General features: G+C 41.8%; 2 protein-coding genes across 4 annotated transcripts in view; one reads left to right on the top strand and one right to left on the bottom strand.

The window, feature by feature from the left end:
* Positions 1-1154: 1154 nt before the first annotated feature.
* rpl24 (ribosomal protein L24) overlaps positions 1155-17531 on the bottom strand; it is a 257054-nt gene continuing 240677 nt past the window's right edge. The window contains exons 1-6 of one of the 2 annotated variants that reach the window (XM_070893662.1): positions 9629-9702; positions 9426-9501; positions 7534-7644; positions 5765-5901; positions 5423-5486; positions 1155-1283 (exon numbers count right to left, since the gene is read on the bottom strand). In XM_070893662.1, the coding sequence (XP_070749763.1) occupies positions 1203-1283; positions 5423-5486; positions 5765-5901; positions 7534-7644; positions 9426-9501; positions 9629-9633 (474 nt within the window). In that variant the 5' untranslated portion in view covers positions 9634-9702 and the 3' untranslated portion in view covers positions 1155-1202. Of the gene's footprint in view, positions 1284-5422; positions 5487-5764; positions 5902-7533; positions 7645-9425; positions 9502-9628; positions 9703-17531 lie in introns of those variants that run through there. The other variant, XM_070893663.1, reaches the window with a different exon arrangement.
* The window catches only part of cep97 (centrosomal protein 97), a 126075-nt gene continuing 118409 nt past the window's right edge, over positions 9866-17531 (top strand). For both annotated transcript variants that reach the window (XM_070892989.1, XM_070892988.1), the window contains exon 1: positions 9866-9922. In XM_070892989.1, the coding sequence (XP_070749090.1) occupies positions 9871-9922 (52 nt within the window). In that variant the 5' untranslated portion in view covers positions 9866-9870. The remainder of the gene's footprint in view (positions 9923-17531) is intronic.

Below are 17531 nucleotides of genomic sequence, written 5' to 3'. Positions count from 1 at the left end.
GGTGGACTCATTGCTCCCCATGTCTGAACAGTGATTTAGCAATAAACAGATAGGATGCAGCATTATATTGTCACATTAAATCAAGTTTAAATCCATAGAGATAATGCTGAAGCTATAATGTCCTGGTCAGACCACACCTGGGATATTGCATACAATTCAGGTTGCTAGATGGGGGACTATCTAGTCCCAGGTCAGAACTACAGGAACAACTTTTTTAACCAAGTCCCTTAAGCCTCAAAAAGTTATCAGAGGGCTTCTCACAAAACACAGTACTGTACTGGAAAGTAAACACACAGAACCCAGTATTTTTTGATGTGCAAGGGCAGCAGGCTAAAGAACAGATGTCAGGAATAATTTCTTGGTGATCAACAGCAATATTGCCAGGTAGTGGTTATGGCCAAGACACTAATAATTAGATACATTAACAGAAAATGGTGGGATTGGTATTTTGGAAGGAGCTAAAAATGAGCTGAAGGACCTTCTTCATGCAAACCTACCTTGAAATCCTATAGCAATTTTTCACTTCACTTGCTCGAGATGGTCATACCCAGGGATTGGTCCAAGCTTAAATACATAATCCCAAATCCCGTTCACTTATCACTCAGCCAAGCACAAATAACATGCACTCTCAAGAGCTTATAAAAGATCTTGGGTGATGTTAAAACTGAAGTGTATAAAATACTGTTAAAACTAAAGTACAATCTTTGGCCTTAAGCAATAATGCCCACAGGGAAGTCCAAAAGCAAAAGCCATTTAAAATTAGGAGTTAAAACTTAAATCTTCTAGATCAAACGTCTATGATGCAAGTAGCTGACTGCTACCTCCCTTTTTTCAATGAATTTCTAGCAAGGTTCCAACTTTGAGCCCCAGTCCTTGCTTAGCTGTAGCAGCATTAAATTGGACTCAAAAGCCCTAGGTTGTGGGGGTGGGAGGATAAAGGTTGGCTAGAGCTTTTACTCCTGATTGATATACAATTACCTCCAGTGGAAGTGCTCAATCATCAAATGAGGTTAGCATCAACTGCAACACTACGACTGCTGCAAGACAATTCTCCCCTTTGTGCAACACAGTGAACATTTGCTAGGATATTCACACAGTTCCTATGATGTAGTCAAGTTGCCATTTTAACCAAAAGTTAAGACACAAAAAATACGAACTTTTACTCGGACTTTATTGTACATCAATATTTAATTGTATGATCTTTAGCGTTTTCCACCAACACGTGGAGCCTGAGTTTTCATTGGCTTAGCAAATTTCTGTTTGGGCGCCGTCTTCTGAGCAGCCTAGAAACAGAAACATAAAAACATTAATTAAGTGAAAATCATGGAAGAGTTGTAATAAATGTATGCAGATTCTAGAATCTATATTACAAAGTAATTACAACACAAACAGGCCATTCGGCCCATGCTGCACATGCACCTCCTCCCTGCCACCTTCCTCTCATTCCATCATATTCTATTCCTTTCTCCCTCATATGCTTATCTAGCTTCCCCTTAAATACATTTACGCTATTCGCCTCAACTACTCCCTGTGGTAGCAAGTTCCATATTCTAACCACAATCTGGGTAAAGAAATTTTTCTTGAATTTCCAATGGGTATATTAGTGACATCCTTATATTTATGGCCCGAGTTCTGTCTCGCCCACAAGTGGAAACATCTTTATGAAAAGGTTTGATACGGTAGGCATAATCTTAAAGACCTCCATCAGGTCATCCTCCCCAGTCTTCTCTTTTCCAGATAAAAGAGCCTCAAGCTGTCCGATCTTTCCTGATGGATATAACCTCAGTTCTGATATCATTCTGGGAAATCTTTCTTGCACCTTCTCCAATGATATAGGGGTCAAGTTTCGGCCTGAGTTGCTCCTATTTTTTTGGAGCAACTAGTTTAGAATGGAGTATCTTAGAAATTGCAATTCTTGGCATTTAGTTTGCTCTAGTTCTAGTGAGTTAGAACAGTTTCATTTTAGAACAGGTTTTCTCTCAAAAGGGGGCGTGTCCGGCCACTTACGCCTGGTTTGCAAACTTAGGCAGCGAAAACTTACTCCAAACTAACTTAGAATGGAGTAAGTGTAGATTTTTATTCGCTCAGAAAAACCTTGCCTACACTTAGCAAATCAGGCATAAGGAAGAGAGATTTGTTGGGGGGGGGGGGGGGGGGGGGGGGGAGAGTTTACAAATAAAGAGCCATCATCAATAATAAGTGATAAATAAATCAATAAATCCCAATTTTTTTTAAAACAATAAATAAAAAATTAAGTTTCTACTCGCCGACTACAGCACCAGGAGCCCTCCAACAGCGTGCTGGGACAGCCCCCCCCCCCCCCCCCCCCCCCCCCCCCAAATGTGCGTGTCTGTGTTTGACAGCATAGTGCGGGGTGGGGGGGAAGGAGGGCGAGAAAGGGAGGGAGAGAGAGGTACAGTCCGATCTTCGGCGCCCCAGTGAGACCAGTCGGCCAGGGCTAGGGGCGGCGTGCTTCGGGCGCCTGGAGCTACTGCAAATGCGCGCACAATGGCAGAGGTCCCGGCACTGTTTTCAGCGCCGGGACCTGGCTTCGACCCCCACAGCTTGTGCTGCGCTGCCCCAAGGGCCTGGATCGACCCGAGGGAGTGGAGAGTATCGAGGTAAGTTTTCGGTGCGGGTTTGAGCGCGGAAATCAGGCATGGCTCGCAGGGCTGCGCCTTTCTAGGCGCGGCCCGAAACTTGACCCCATAAATATGGAGAACAGAACTGTTCACATTATCTCAAGTGAGGCCTAACCAAGGTTCCATACAAGTTTAACAACTTCTCTGCTTTTCAATTCTAACCCTCCAGAAATGAACCCCAGTGCTTTAAAAAAAAAACTATTAACCTGCGTTGATACTTTTAGTGATGTGTATCTGTACCGTCAGATCCCTCTGCTCCTCTACCTAATTTAAACAATTATTTTCATACAAGGAATATGTGGCATCATTCTTCCTACCAAAATCTACTCGCATTGAAGTTCATTATACATATCCATTCTGCAAGTTTATTAATATCTTACTGTATTTTTTCACTATCCTCCTCTATTACCGACACCCAAACTTGGTGTCATCTACAAATTTTGAAATTATACTGATTCCAGAGACAAAATTGTTTATGCAAGTGGTGAACAGTGTGGAACACTTCCCACCATTTTCCAATCTACCCCAGCACTGCTGGCACATCTTCCACGCTGCATAAACTCAAGATCATCCAAAATTCTGCTGCCCGTATCCTAACTCACACCAAGTCCCATTCACCAAACACTCCTGTGCTCGCTGACCTATATTGGCTCCACTGATTAAGCAATGCCTCAATTTTAAAAGTCTAGTCCTCATTTTCAAATCCCTCCATGACTTCGCCCCTCCCTATCTCTAACCTCCTCCAGCTGTACAACCCTCAGATATCTACACCCCTCCAATTCTGGCCTCTTGTGCATCTCGATTTTAGTCGCTCCACCATAGGCAGCTGTTGCCGAGGCCCCAAGCTCTGGAATTCCCTCCCTAAACATCTCCGCCACTTTCCTCTTTTAAGACTATCCTTAAAAATCTACCTCTGACCAATCCGCAGTTTTGGTTTCCATATTTACGAAAGGATATACTTGCTTTGGAGGCAATTCAGAGAAGGTTCACAAGGTTGATTCCAGAGATGAGGGGGTTGACTTATGAGGAAAGATTGAGTAGGTTGGGCCTCTACTCATTGGAATTCAGAAGAATGAGGTGATCTTATCAAACCATATAAGATTGAGGGGACTTGACAAGGCGGATGCAGAGAGGATGTTTCCACTGATGGGGGAGACTAGAACTAGAGGGCATAATCTTAGAGTAAGGGGCCGCCCATTTAAAACTGAGATGAGGAGAAATTTCTTCTCTGAGGGTTGTGGATCTGTGGAATTTGTTGCCTCAGAGAGCTGTGGAAGCTGGGACATTGAATAAATTTAAGACGGAAATAGACAGTTTCTTAAACGATAAGGGAATAAGGGGTTTATGGAGAGCGGGCAGGGAAGCGGACCAGAGTCCACGATCAGATCAGCCATGATCGTATTAAATGGCGGAGCAGGCTCGAGGGGCTGTATGGCCTATTCCTGTTCCTATTTCTTATGTAATATCCCAGTGTGTGATTTGGTATTTGATAATGCTCCATGAAACACCGTGGACGTTTTACTACGTTAAAGGCGCTATAGAAATGCAAATTGTTGTTCTATTGCCTGCTTGCTATCCATTCTGCTACTTATCCCTTGGCTCCACACGTTCTTACTATACACCACGAGTCTATTATGCGGCATCTTATCGAAAGCTTTTTGGAAATCCAAATATATTATGTCTATCCAAATATAATATATCCAAATACATTACTTTTATCTACCCTTTGTTACTTTTTCAAAAGAATTCAACAATGTCGGGCAAGCATGCTCTTCCCCTTTGGAAATCCGTGCTGACTACTCTATTATATTTTCAGTTTCTGGATGTTTTACTTATTACATCTTTAAGCTAATTGTTCAGTAGTTCCCTGGACTTGTCCTATCTCCCTTTTAAAATATAGGAATTACATTAGCTGTCTGCCAGTCCTCTGGCACTATTCCCTTTTCTAATGAATTTTCCTTCTTCGACCACTTTTAATATGCATGGATGCAATCCATCCAGATTAGGGGTTATATCCTCTCGTAAGTTTGATTAGTTTATTATCTCTCCATCTACCTTAAATGTCTTTATATCATTTTTGATCTCTTCTAATGTCATGCAATACAGAAATTACTAGCCTTTCCAACGAGTTAATTCGAAACACAGATTTCAACTGAAACTCTCCACTTATGGTACATGAAGTTATTTTAGCTTACATCCAAAGTACAATCCACAATACCTCAGATGACTTAAATAACAATCAATCAGTTATAAAATAAATCCCCCCCTTCCATTGTACTGTAGCCTTAATTTTTAAAGTTGACCAAAATCTACATTGAACATTGTGTCTTCTATTGGAGAAAGTGTCATCCAATGTTCTAATTGCTCCGATATGAAAATTGTCGGTGAAGGTGTGCCAGAGGGCCCAAGTGGTATTGCTCATTCTTTTCCTTGGGAACTTATTCATAAACAGCTCAATTGTTGGTTATAGGATGCCACTGCCAGATATAAATGTCATTTTCTAATCACTGGTTGCCTCCTTCTTTCCTTTATTTTAATTATATCTGAGTTTTAAATAAAGATAGTTTTTGTCCTGGAGAAATATCCAGAAGACAATAATTTTACACAACCCAACACTTGGACCAATAGTTACATCTTGCTCCTATTCATACTAACATTTTACAGACATTGTAATTTAGACATTTCATGTTTATTGCTATTTGGTTCTGAATGTTTTTATCTAAAACAAATGAACTTCCAACCGTCAGAACAGCAATTCAGAGTTGTATCTGTTTCACTACCTTAGTTGTAGGCGCACTGACTTTCTTTGTTGCAGCTTTAGCCTTCTTAGCCTCCTTGGCAGCCCTGTTGACCAGAAGAGAGTTAAGCAACTTTTCCCCACTATTAGTATTGCATGAATTATGATTCTCACAAAATACATTGTAATAAAACCACCTGAACACGAGAATACATCAAAACTGAACCAAACTGATAAAAACTTGGTTAAATTTTAAAAGAAAAAGTACATATCCAGGCCACATACAAAAATGTTTTAAATTGTCTGTACTATAGTGAAAGAAAGCAATAAATTTACAACAAAAATTCTACTTGAGGTTACTACTTCAAACACGATCAGTTCCCACCTGATTGCTTGTTCACGTTGAGCCTTGCGCACCTCCGGCTTCTGATTCCTCTTAGCCATAATCTCAGCCAGAGAGGCGCCAGTAATAGCCCTTTGGAACTTCACTGCACGGCGCGAGCGCTTTTTCTGAATCTCTTCCTGGAAGGGAAACGGAATGAATTTTTTAAAATAGATCTCATTGTGTCAAGTTGCTGTCAGTCTCAACATTTCAAATGTCTAATTTTAAGCAATTTCAGTTATAGGTAGCCATAGGTTCTAAACTCCTTTTCTGTGGTTTGCATTTCTGAAACGGCATGATTTTAGTCAAGATATTATAGGAATATATTCCAGGCCTTCCAATGCCATAGTTCCTGTTTTACAATTAATCCCAGCAGCCACCTGAAACTATTTTAAAGATGCATATACTCAAGAATAAAGCTATGTAATGGAGTATTATTTGAAGAAGGATGCATGGTTTTACATGCAGCTAGCCAATAAATGCGGCACTATGGTAAGAAGCTAGTTCACACTATACTAGTGAGTGTGTTACTTGTTTATTTTTGCTACAGAAATGGGAAACTCAAAGACAGGAAAGGGAAACAAAAAAGGTATAAGCCAAAGCTATTAATTTGATTTTGCCAGTCACCTTTCTCTGGAAGTTTTAAGAAATAGAAAGCTGTGCCTGATAGAAACTTGGGTACTGAACAGAAGTTACTGTAAAGGAAAGCCTTTTCTGAAAGGACATTTAGAAAGCAGATTTGGGAATGAAAATGCTATCAAAGTTCAAATTCTTTCCTAGTCATAATCTTTGATATTAAGCTGATTTTGTAACAAAATTAAACATAACCCAACAATCGAAGACTTAAAGAACTATTCTCCGCCGCACCCCCTACCCCCGATCGGCCCCAAAATGCTCTTGAGGACACACCAACCTTTCCCTTTAAGATGACCACTCATTAGTCTGATCAGTTTTATAAACAACTAGAGAATCATCAAACACTTGATGCGGAGAGGCTGTTTTCCCTGGCTGGAGAGTCTACAACTAAAGGGGCATAGTCTTAGGATAAGGGGTCAGCCATTTAGAACTGAGATGGAGTCATTTCACCACCAAGAAGGCTGTGAATCTTTGGAATTCTCTACCGCAGTGGGCTGTGGATGCTTAGTTGTTGAGTACATTCAAGGCTAAGTTAGATACATTTTTGGACTCCAATGGAATCAAAAGATATGGGGATTGAACGAGAAAGTGAAGCTGAGGTCAATGATCAGCCATCATATTGAATGGCGGAGCAGACTCGAGGGGCTGTATGGTCTACCCTACTCCTATTTCTTACTGGAATAAAGTCACGATTAGGGTATGAACTATGCAGCAAACTAATAAGTTCTTCATATGAAATAGTTGTAATCATTATGCAAGTGCAATTATTAAGATATTCAGTTGCATAATAAAATGAAAAACTGGCAGCATGTGCTGGTACCACCTTTATTGACGAAACACAATTCTAAAACACATGCTTTTCAGCTGAAGCCTGAAACGGACGAGCACATTCTAATTTGCTGTTCCCTGACCAAACAACTAAACTCAATGATCCAAGCCTGGTTTTACTAAACAGAAATTCTTCGTGGCCTTTAAGCAACATCTTACCAGCAGAACATCAAATAGTATATCACACCACATCGCACAGTATAACACTGCTTATAAAACGACACCACCCAATTTACTACAAACAATGCCATCAAGAGATAGATATATTTCCTGTCCTTTTAAACTATGAAAGTGGAATTCTCACTTACAGACTGCCCCTTTTTGTGCTTGCGTCTGTACAAGACAGTCCAGTTGATCTGTCGGGGGTTTCGCTTGGAGAGGAAGGCTGACTCGCATTTTGAGTTCAGAAACTGGAAAACCTGCATTAAACAAGAAATAATTAACAAATCACAGACCGTATCGAGTACCAGCCAACTATGCTAACTTAGCCTTTTCTAGCAATAACTTTGTTCTTGAAAGTCAATCAAACTTTAATCTTAAATTGTATTTACAAGAATACTGTTATTCAGGATAAATTTATTGAAGACTCAAATTAAAGAGTTAATCATAGCCTTCCCCCCACCTTCTAAATCCCCAACTCTTGCCAATGTCAGTTTGACAGGTGCCAGCTGCCCAGTCTTCATGTGAGCCTGAAAATCATAACAGCCAACAGATATCTCTCACCAGATATCTACACACACTTCAGTAAACCATTGCCCCAACTCACTGAATAACACATGATAACCCTGGATGATTTTCCTCTTCCTAGCCTGGGATGCTGTGGCCAACTGCCCCAGCTAACAGCAGAAACTAGGGATCAAATCTGGGATCTTCTCACCTCATATGGCTGAATACCACCACAGGCAATGCCTTTAATTGGTAGGCTACAAGATCCTCCACTTAAAACTGTTTTTTGTTAGATCAAAATACTTAGATGGTTTACTCTGCCAATACACCCAACACAACAAAAGTCTTTTGAAGGATAGATAAGGAATATAAGTATTCTTAGAAAAAAAACATACTCTCCTGCAAGAGTTCCAGGTAGACTCACTCCAAATACTTAAAAATTTCCATTACTAGATGCATAACGGTAACAAAATCACTGACTATACTACCCATTAAGTTTCACACCTTCACTTTATGAAGCTTTAAACTATCGTTGTGAAAGTACAGAAATGGAAAATCTACTGTATTAAAAATTCAAGCATATAAATCCTCAGTCATTAAAAAAAAACTATGTTAAGTTTGAATAACTGCCAATAGTACTAAACACCAAGACAAATACAGAACTAAAGGAACTTCACTTTAAGGAAGTCTAATGTGTCACTACTGCATAAAATTAGATCGAATCAACAGCCATTCAGCCCAACTTGTCTAAACGGTTTTTAACTGGGTTTAGAAAGAATAAATTTATATAGCGCTTTCATGACCACCAGACGTCTCAAAGCACTTTACAGCCAATGAAGTACTTTTGATGTGTAGTCACTGTTGTAATGTGGGAAACGCAGTAGGCAATTTGCACACAGCAACTCCCACAAACAGCAATGTGATAATGACCAGATAAACTGTTTTTGTTATGGCGATTGAGGGATAAATATTGGCCAGGACACCAGGGATAACTCCCTTGCTCTTCGAAATAGTGCCATGGGATCCTTTACGTCCACCTGAGAACAGACAGGGCTTCGGTTTAACGTCTCAGCCGAAAGAGGGCACCTCCGACAGTGCACCACTCCCTCAACACTGCACTGGAGTGTCTGCCGAGATTTACGGACTCAAGTCCCTGGAGTAGGACTTGAATCCACAACCTTCTGACTCAGGCGAGTGTGCTACCCAGTGAGCCATAGTTGACACTTGTAGGCTTAATGCTAATAGTGTCTAAAATAACAAAAGGATCGTACCGTACAGATTGCTGGTAGTAAATCAGATCAACCTGCGAGGAGGATGTTCCCCATGTCAATTTAGTTGCGTCCTTCAATGCAACTAAGATTGCGGTGTTTGCAACTAACCACATCCATAACACACTACGCAAATCAACATAAAAATCAAATGTAAAAATATCATACATTTCAGTTAAAAAAAAACGACTTCAGCCCATGCACTATTTCTTAAACCGCATATTTAAGTCAGAATTTACACGGCTCGATTCAGAGCTTTTCTTTACCTTCCCATCAATCCTGGCATAGCGCTTCCCGTGACCGGGGTATATTTTATAGCCGCTAAAACTGCACAGCTCGACCCTGGGAAAACAAATAACGAGTTATCAATGTTGTTTCCACTTAGCGGGTTCATAATATAATTGTAGATGCAATTATTTTCAGGGTAAAATAGTGGATGGCAACCGATAAAACTCGGAATAAAACTCACTTCATGTTGGTAGCTAAGATGGCGTCAGAGGAAGAGGAGGATCATGGGTAGGTCATTAAGAAGTTGAAGACAATTATAAAATAAATCGCATTTAGAAATCGAAAACATTCGCATATTTCGGAATAAAAATTCAATGCACGTTTTTTCTGAAAAGAGAGGACGCATTTTGTTCGAGCGATTAAAATAACCAATCGGGTTCCTAGCGGTTGCTTGGCGTTGACCAAGCGGGAAGTTGTTGCGTGATGGCGGCGGAGAAGGAAGAAGCTTTGGAGATGACGGTTAAGGCACGAGAAAGTAGGTGTTTATTTGTAAACTAAGCGCTATAATTTTTAAATTGTCGGCTTCCATTTACACGCCGACATTTTGTGTCGTAACTGTTGTATTTTCCCTGAAATAAACTTAGCACAGCGGAAGGTTAACGGTGATACGCTCCTTGCTGGCCGAGTGTGCATTGTGGTTGTGTCCGCTGCAGTCTGGGGATTGTAGTCGTGGAGCTGTCGGATTACAATGTCATAAAAGGGGATGGTGAGCGCATTGGGACTACAATTCCTAGAAGGACAACCGCACAATACTGCGAGAACAACATACTGTTTCTTTCATAATCGACTCCTTTTTCCGCAATGTTAGACGACCCATGAGTTTTTAGCTTTATATTCATAGTCTAATAATAAATTGAAAGTCTTCAAGTTATTGCTAGGATTTTTTTGAGCTTTATTTCATCAACAGAAACTTGAATTAAAGAAAGAGTTTGCATTTATATAGCACCTTTCACAACCTCAGGATGTCCCAAAGCATTTTACAGCCAATTAAGTACTTTTCACCGTAGTCACTGTTGTAATATAAGAAACGCGGCAATCAATTATCACGCACAAAAACAATATGCTGGAAAACACTTAGTGGGTCAGGCAGCATCTGTGATGAAAGATCATCGACCTGAAATGTTAACTCTGTTTCTCTCTCCACAGTTGATGATGAAATGTCATCGACCTGAAATGTGAACTCTGTTTCTCTCTCCACAGTTTTCCAGTCTTTTCTATGTTTGTATTTTCCTCTTTATCTGTTTTAGCAATGTTGGTTGAGTGATAAATATTGACCAGGACCAAGATCTCCCCTGACCATCTTCGAAATAGTGCTACGGGATCTTTTACGTTTACTAAGGAGGAGGGTAGATTGGGTCTCGGTTTACGGCCTATTCCAAAAGACGGCAGCTCCAACAGTGCAGGAGACCTTCAGCACTGCACTGGAGTGCAAGCCTAGATTATGTGCTTGAGTATCTGAAGTGAGCTTGAACTTTCAACCTTCTGAGACTCCAACGAGAGTGCTCCTAATGAGCATGATTTATACTGCACTCCTTGGGTAACGAAAGCTGTGTTGGTTAACAGTGAGCAGAGAGCGAATATTTAAGAAACATCTGCATTTATATAGCGTGGTGGCTGGTGAGCAACGGCCACCACACGTTAAAAAAAATCCACGCACAGGCATCTTTCACCCTTTAACATGTAGTTCGGGACCTGGAATATTCTGGACCTGTGAACTCATCCCTTTTTGGTATGGAAGCAAGTCATCCTCAATACAAGGGACTGCCTAATGATGATGATTTATATAGTGCCTTTCACGACCACCAGATGTCTCAAAGCGCTTTGCAGCCATTGAAGTACTTTGAGTGTAGTCACTGTTGTAATGTGGGATACGTGGCAGCCAATTTGCACACAGCAAGCTCTCACAAACAGCAATGTGATAATGATCAGATAATCATTTTTTTTAATGTTAATTGAGGGATACATATTGGCCCGGACTTCGGCCAGTAACTCCCTGCTCTTCAAAATAGTGCCATGGGATATTTTACATCCGCCTGAGAGAGCAAACAAGACCTCGGTTTAATGTCTCATCTGAAAGATGGCACCACCAACAGTGCAGCAGTATTGCACTGGAATGTAAGCCTAGATTTTTATGCTCAAGTCCCTAGAATGGTACTTGAACCTACAACCATCAGACTCAGGTGAGAGTGCTACCCACTGAACAACAGCTGACACTGTCACAAATTTAGGGGAAAGACCCAACACATTTAGGGGAAAGACTTGATGCAGGGTCACAAAAGGGTTATGAGGAGGCTTTCAAAGGAAAGGTATGGGTTACCAGACAAAATGGTTCCAGAGGGCAAGGAAGTAGTGATTTGAAGAATGGTCTCTAAGTTGTTTGGAAGTGGTGGAGATGAAAGCAGGGACAGCCAGTACAGTTACACAAGAAGTTGTAGGTTTTTGATCAGGACAATCTCAGCATTGTGCATGGCTCTCTAAGTGAGATTAATTTTTATCCATTTCACTCCAGTGTCCTACTGCAACCTTTTCTTTCTCGGGACTCAAAATTGTGAAACTCCTGACCTCATTTAGTCTTTCCTTCCCACTACAATTTTCAGTCTTTTAAAATGCTAGTTTGATATCACCTGAATCACAACTTGTTAATTTAATATTTCTAATGAAATGTTTGCTTTTACATTCTGCCTTTGGTAACCTGCACTATGGGCCTGGGCCTTGGCCTTGTTTTAAGTGTTCTAATTATGTTTAAAATGGGAGTTGCATGAAAACAAACATTTCAGTCATTAAAAGTGGATATCAAATTGAATGGCTGTTTTAAAATAAATGCAATGTGTTAGAAACATAGAAAATAGGTGCAGGAGTAGGCCATTCGGCCCTTCTAGCCTGCACCACCATTCAATGAGTTCATGGCTGAACATGCAACTTCAGTACCCCATTCCTGCTTTCTCACCATACCCCTTGATTCCCCTAGTAGTAAGGACTTCATCTAACTCCTTTTTGAATATATTTAGTGAATTGGCCTCAACAACTTTCTGTGGTAGAGAATTCCACAGGTTCACCACTCTCTGGGTGAAGAAATTCCTCCTCATCTCGGTCCTAATTGGCTTCCCCCTTATCCTTAGACTGTGTCCCCTGGTTCTGGACTTCCCCAACATTGGGAACATTCTTCCTGCATCTAACCTGTCTAACCCCGTCAGAATTTTAAACGTTTCTATGAGGTCCCCTCTCATTCTTCTGAACTCAGTGAATACAAGCCCAGTTTATCCAGTCTTTCTTGATAGGTCAGTCCCGCCATCCCGGGAATCAGTCTGGTGAACCTTCGCTGCACGCCCTCAATAGCAAGAATGTCCTTCCTCAGGTTAGGAGACCAAAACTGTACACAATACTCTAGGTGTGGCCTCACCAAGGCCCTGTACAACTGTAGCAACACCTCCCTGCCCCTGTACTCAAATCCCCTCGGTATGAAAGCCAACATGCCATTTGCTTTCTTAACCGCCTGCTGTACCTGCATGCCAACCTTCAATGACTGATGTACCATGACACCCAGGTCTCTTTGCACCTCCCCTTTTCCTAATCTGTCACCATTCAGATAATAGTCTGTCTCTCTGTTTTTACCACCAAAGTGGATAACCTCACATTTATCCACATTATACTTCATCTGCCATGCATTTGCCCACTCACCTAACCTATCCAAGTCGCTCTGCAGCCTCATAGCATCCTCCTCGCAGCTCACACTGCCACCCAACTTAGTGTCATCCGCAAATTTGGAGATACTACATTTAATCCCCTCGTCTAAATCATTAATGTACAGTGTAAACAGCTGGGGCCCCAGCACAGAACCTTGCGGTACCCCACTAGTCACTGCCTGCCATTCTGAAAAGTCCCCATTTACTCCTACTCTTTGCTTCCTGTCTGACAACCAGTTCTCAATCCATGTCAGCACACTACCCCCAATCCCATGTGCTTTAACTTTGCACATTAATCTCTTGTGTGGAACCTTGTCGATAGCCTTCTGAAAGTCCAAATATACCCATCAACTGGTTCTCCCTTGTCCACTCTACTGGAAACATCCTCAAAAAATTAGATTTGTCAAGCATGATTTCCCTTTCACAAATCCATGCTGACTTGGACCTATCATATCACCTCTTTCCAAATGCACTGCTATGAAATCCTTAATAATTGATTCCATCATTTTACCCACTACCGATGTCAGGCTGACCGGTCTATAATTCCCTGTTTTCTCTCTCCCTCCTTTTTTATAAAGTGGGGTTACATTGGCTACCCTCCACTCCATAGGAACTGATCCAGAGTCAATGGAATGTTGGAAAATGACTGTCAATGCATCCACTATTTCCAAGGCCACCTCCTTAAGTACTCTGGGATGCAGTCCATCAGGCCCTGGGGATTTATCGGCCTTCAATCCCATCAATTTCCCCAACACAATTTCCCGACTAATAAGGATTTCCCTCAGTTCCTCCTCCTTACTAGACCCTCCGACCCCTTTTATATCCGGAAGGTTGTATGTGTCCTCCTCAGTGAATACCGAACCAAAGTACTTGTTCAATTGGTCCGCCATTTCTTTGTTCCCCGTTATGACTTCCCCTGATTCTGACTGCAGGGGACCTACGTTTGTCTTTACTAACCTTTTTCTCTTTACATATCTATGGAAACTTTTGCAATCCGTCTAAAAGTTCCCTGCAAGCTTCTTCTCGTACTCCATTTTCCCTGCCCTAATCAAACCCTTTGTCCTCCTCTGCTGAGTTCTAAATTTCTCCCAGTCCCCGGGTTCGCTGCTATTTCTGGCCAATTTGTATGCCACTTCCTTGGCTTTAATACTATCCCTGATTTCCCTTGATAGCCACGGTTGACCCACCTTCCCTTTTTTATTTTTACGCCAGACAGGAATGTACAATTGTTGTAGTTCATCCATGCGGTCTCTAAATGTCTGCCATTGCCCATCCACAGTCAAACCCTTCAGTATCATTCGCCAATCTATCCTAGCCAATTCACACCTCATACCTTCAAAGTTACCCTTCTTTAAGTTCTGGACCATGGTCTCTGAATTAATTGTTTCATTCTCCATCCTAATGCAGAATTCCACCATATTATGGTTACTCTTCCCCAAGGGGCCTCGCACAACGAGATTGCTAATTAATCCTCTCTCATTACACAACACCCAGTCTAAGATGGCCTCCCCCCTAGTTGGTTCCTCGACATATTGGTCTAAAAAACCATCCCTTATGCACTCCAGGAAATCCTCCTCCACTGTATTGCTTCCAGTTTGGTTAACCCAATCTATGTGCATATTAAAGTAACCCATTATAACTGCTGCACCTTTATTGCACGCACACCTAATTTCATGTTTGATGCCCTCCCCAACATCACTACTACTGTTTGGAGGTCTGTACACAACTCCCACTAATGTTTTTTGCCCTTTGGTGTTCTGCAGCTCTACCCATATAGATTCCACATCATCCAAGCTAATGTCCTTCCGAACTATTACCTTAATTTGCTCCTTAACCAGCAATGCTACCCCACCTCCTTTTCCTTTTATTCTATCTTTCCTGAATGTTGAATACCCCTGGATGTTGAGTTCCCAGCCCTGATCATCCTGGAGCCACGTCTCCGTAATCCCAATCACATCATATTTGTTAACATCTATTTGCACAGTTAATTCATCCACCTTATTGCGGATACTCCTTGCATTAAGACACAAAGCCTTCAGGCTTGTTTTTTTAACACCCTTTGTCCTTTTAGAATTTACTGTACAGTGGCCCCTTTTGTTCTTTGCCTTGGGTTTCTCTGCCCTCCACTTTTTCTCATCTCCTTTCTGTCTTTTGCTTTTGCCTCCTTTTTGTTTCCCTCTGTCTCCCTGCATTGGTTCCCATCCCCCTGCCATATTAGTTTAAATCCTCCCCAACAGTGTTATAATGTCATTTAAAATTCTATTACCTTGTGAGATGTCAATTACAGGGAATTTCAATTACAGTGATGTTATTTTCGGGAGTGGCCTGGAATAGTTGCACTGTCCACAGGGCTGTAGTAATACCCGCCCTCCTGTATGGATCAAAGGCATAGACGATGTACAGAAGTCACACCAAGTCACTGGAGATATATCCCAACGATGTCTCCGCAAGATCCTGCAAATTCCCTGGGAGGACAAGTGCACTAACATCAATGTCCTCGTCCAGGCTAACATCCCCAGCATTGAAGCACTGACCACACTCGATCAGCTTCGCTGGGCAGGCCACATAGTTTGCATGCCAGATACGAGACTCCCTAAGCAAATGCTCTATGTGGAGCTCCTTCATGGCAAACGAGCCAAAGGAGGGCAGCAGAAACGTTACAAGGACACCCTCAAAGCCTCCCTGATAAAATACGACATCACCATTGACACCTGGGAGTCCTTGGTTGAAGACCACTTGAGGTGGAGAAAGTGCATCCGGGAGGGCATTGAGCGCTTCGAATCTCAACGCCGAGAGCGTGAAGAGGTCAAGCGCAGGCAGCGGAAGGAGCATGCGGTAAACCAGTCCCACACACCCCTTCCCTCGACGAATATCTGTCCCACCTGTGGCAGACTCTGTGGCTCTCGTGTTGGATTGTTCAGCCACCAGAGAACACACGTCAGGAGTGGAAGCAAGTCCTCCTCGAATCCGAGGGACTGCCTATGATGATGATGATTATTGGACAGATTAAGTAGTGCAACTTCAAATAGTCCTACGGGTTACTCCAGATCCATGTGACACTAAAAAAACTACACTGCTGATACAGATTTCCCCACTAGTGGTGTTTTTTCCTGGGTTGCGTGGCTCCAGACGGGCCATCAGGCCAGTTTGAAGTCCTCCCCCTAGTTGTTTTTAATGGAATTGTTCTAGGATGCATTGGAATGTAATTGGCATCACGGAGACATGGCTCCAGGGTGACCAAGGCTGGGAACTCAACATCCAGGGGTATTCAACATTTAGGAAGGATAGACAGAAAGGAAAAGGAGGCAGGTTGGCATTGCTGGTTAAAGAAGAAATTAATGCAATAGTAAGGAAGGACATTAGCTTGGATGATATGGAATCGGTATGGGTGGAGCTGCGGAATACCAAAGGGTAGAAAACACTAGTAGGAGTTGTGTACAGACCACCAAACAGTTGGGGGCAGCATCAAACAAGAAATAAGGGATGCGTGCAATAAAGGTACAGCAGTTTTTCATGGGTGACTTTTAATCTACATATTGATTGGGCTAACCAAACTGGTAGCAATGTGGTGGAGGAGGATTTCCTGGAGTGTATTAGGGATGGTTTTCTAGACCAATATGTCGAGGAACCAAATAGAGAGCTGGCCATCCTAGACTAGATGATGTCTAATGAGAAAGGACTAATTAACAATCTTGTGCGAGGCCCCTTGGGGAAGAGTGACCATAACATGGTAGAATTCTTTATTAAGATGGAGAGTGACACAGTTAATTCAGAAACTAGGATCCCGAACTTAAGGAAAGGTAACTTCGATGGTATGAGTGTGAATTGGCCAGAATTGACTGGCAAATGATACTTAAAGGGTTGATGGTGGATAGGCAATGGCAAACATTTAACGATCACATGGATGAACTTCAACAATTGTATATCTCTGTCTGGTGTAAAAATAAAATAGGGAAGGTGGCTTAACTGTGGCTAACAAGGGAAATTAAGGATAGTGTTAAATCCAAGGAAGAGGCATATAAATTGGCCAGAAAAAGCAACAAACCTCAGGACTGGGAGAAATTTAGAATTCAGCAGAGGAGGACAAAGGGTTTAATTAAGAGGGGGAAAATAGAGTACGAGAGCAAGCTTGCCGGGAACATAAAATCTGACTGCAAAATTGTTTATAGATATGTGAAAAGAAAAAGATTAGTAAAGACAAACGTAGGTCCCTTGCAGTCGGATTCAGGAGAATTTATAATGGGGAACAAAGAAATGGCAGACCAATTGAACAAATACATTGGTTCTGTCTTCACGAAGGAAGCCACAAATAACCTTCCGGAAGTACCAGGGGACCGAGGATCTAGTGAGAAGGAGGAAATGAAGGATATCCTTATTAGGCGGAAAATTGTGATAGGGAAA

The sequence above is a fragment of the Pristiophorus japonicus genome, chromosome 11, assembly GCF_044704955.1.
Source record: "Pristiophorus japonicus isolate sPriJap1 chromosome 11, sPriJap1.hap1, whole genome shotgun sequence".
Classification (NCBI taxonomy): Eukaryota; Metazoa; Chordata; class Chondrichthyes; family Pristiophoridae; genus Pristiophorus; species Pristiophorus japonicus.
The sequence above is the reverse complement of the archived record's forward strand: the minus strand, read 5'-3'. Positions and strand labels throughout refer to the sequence as shown.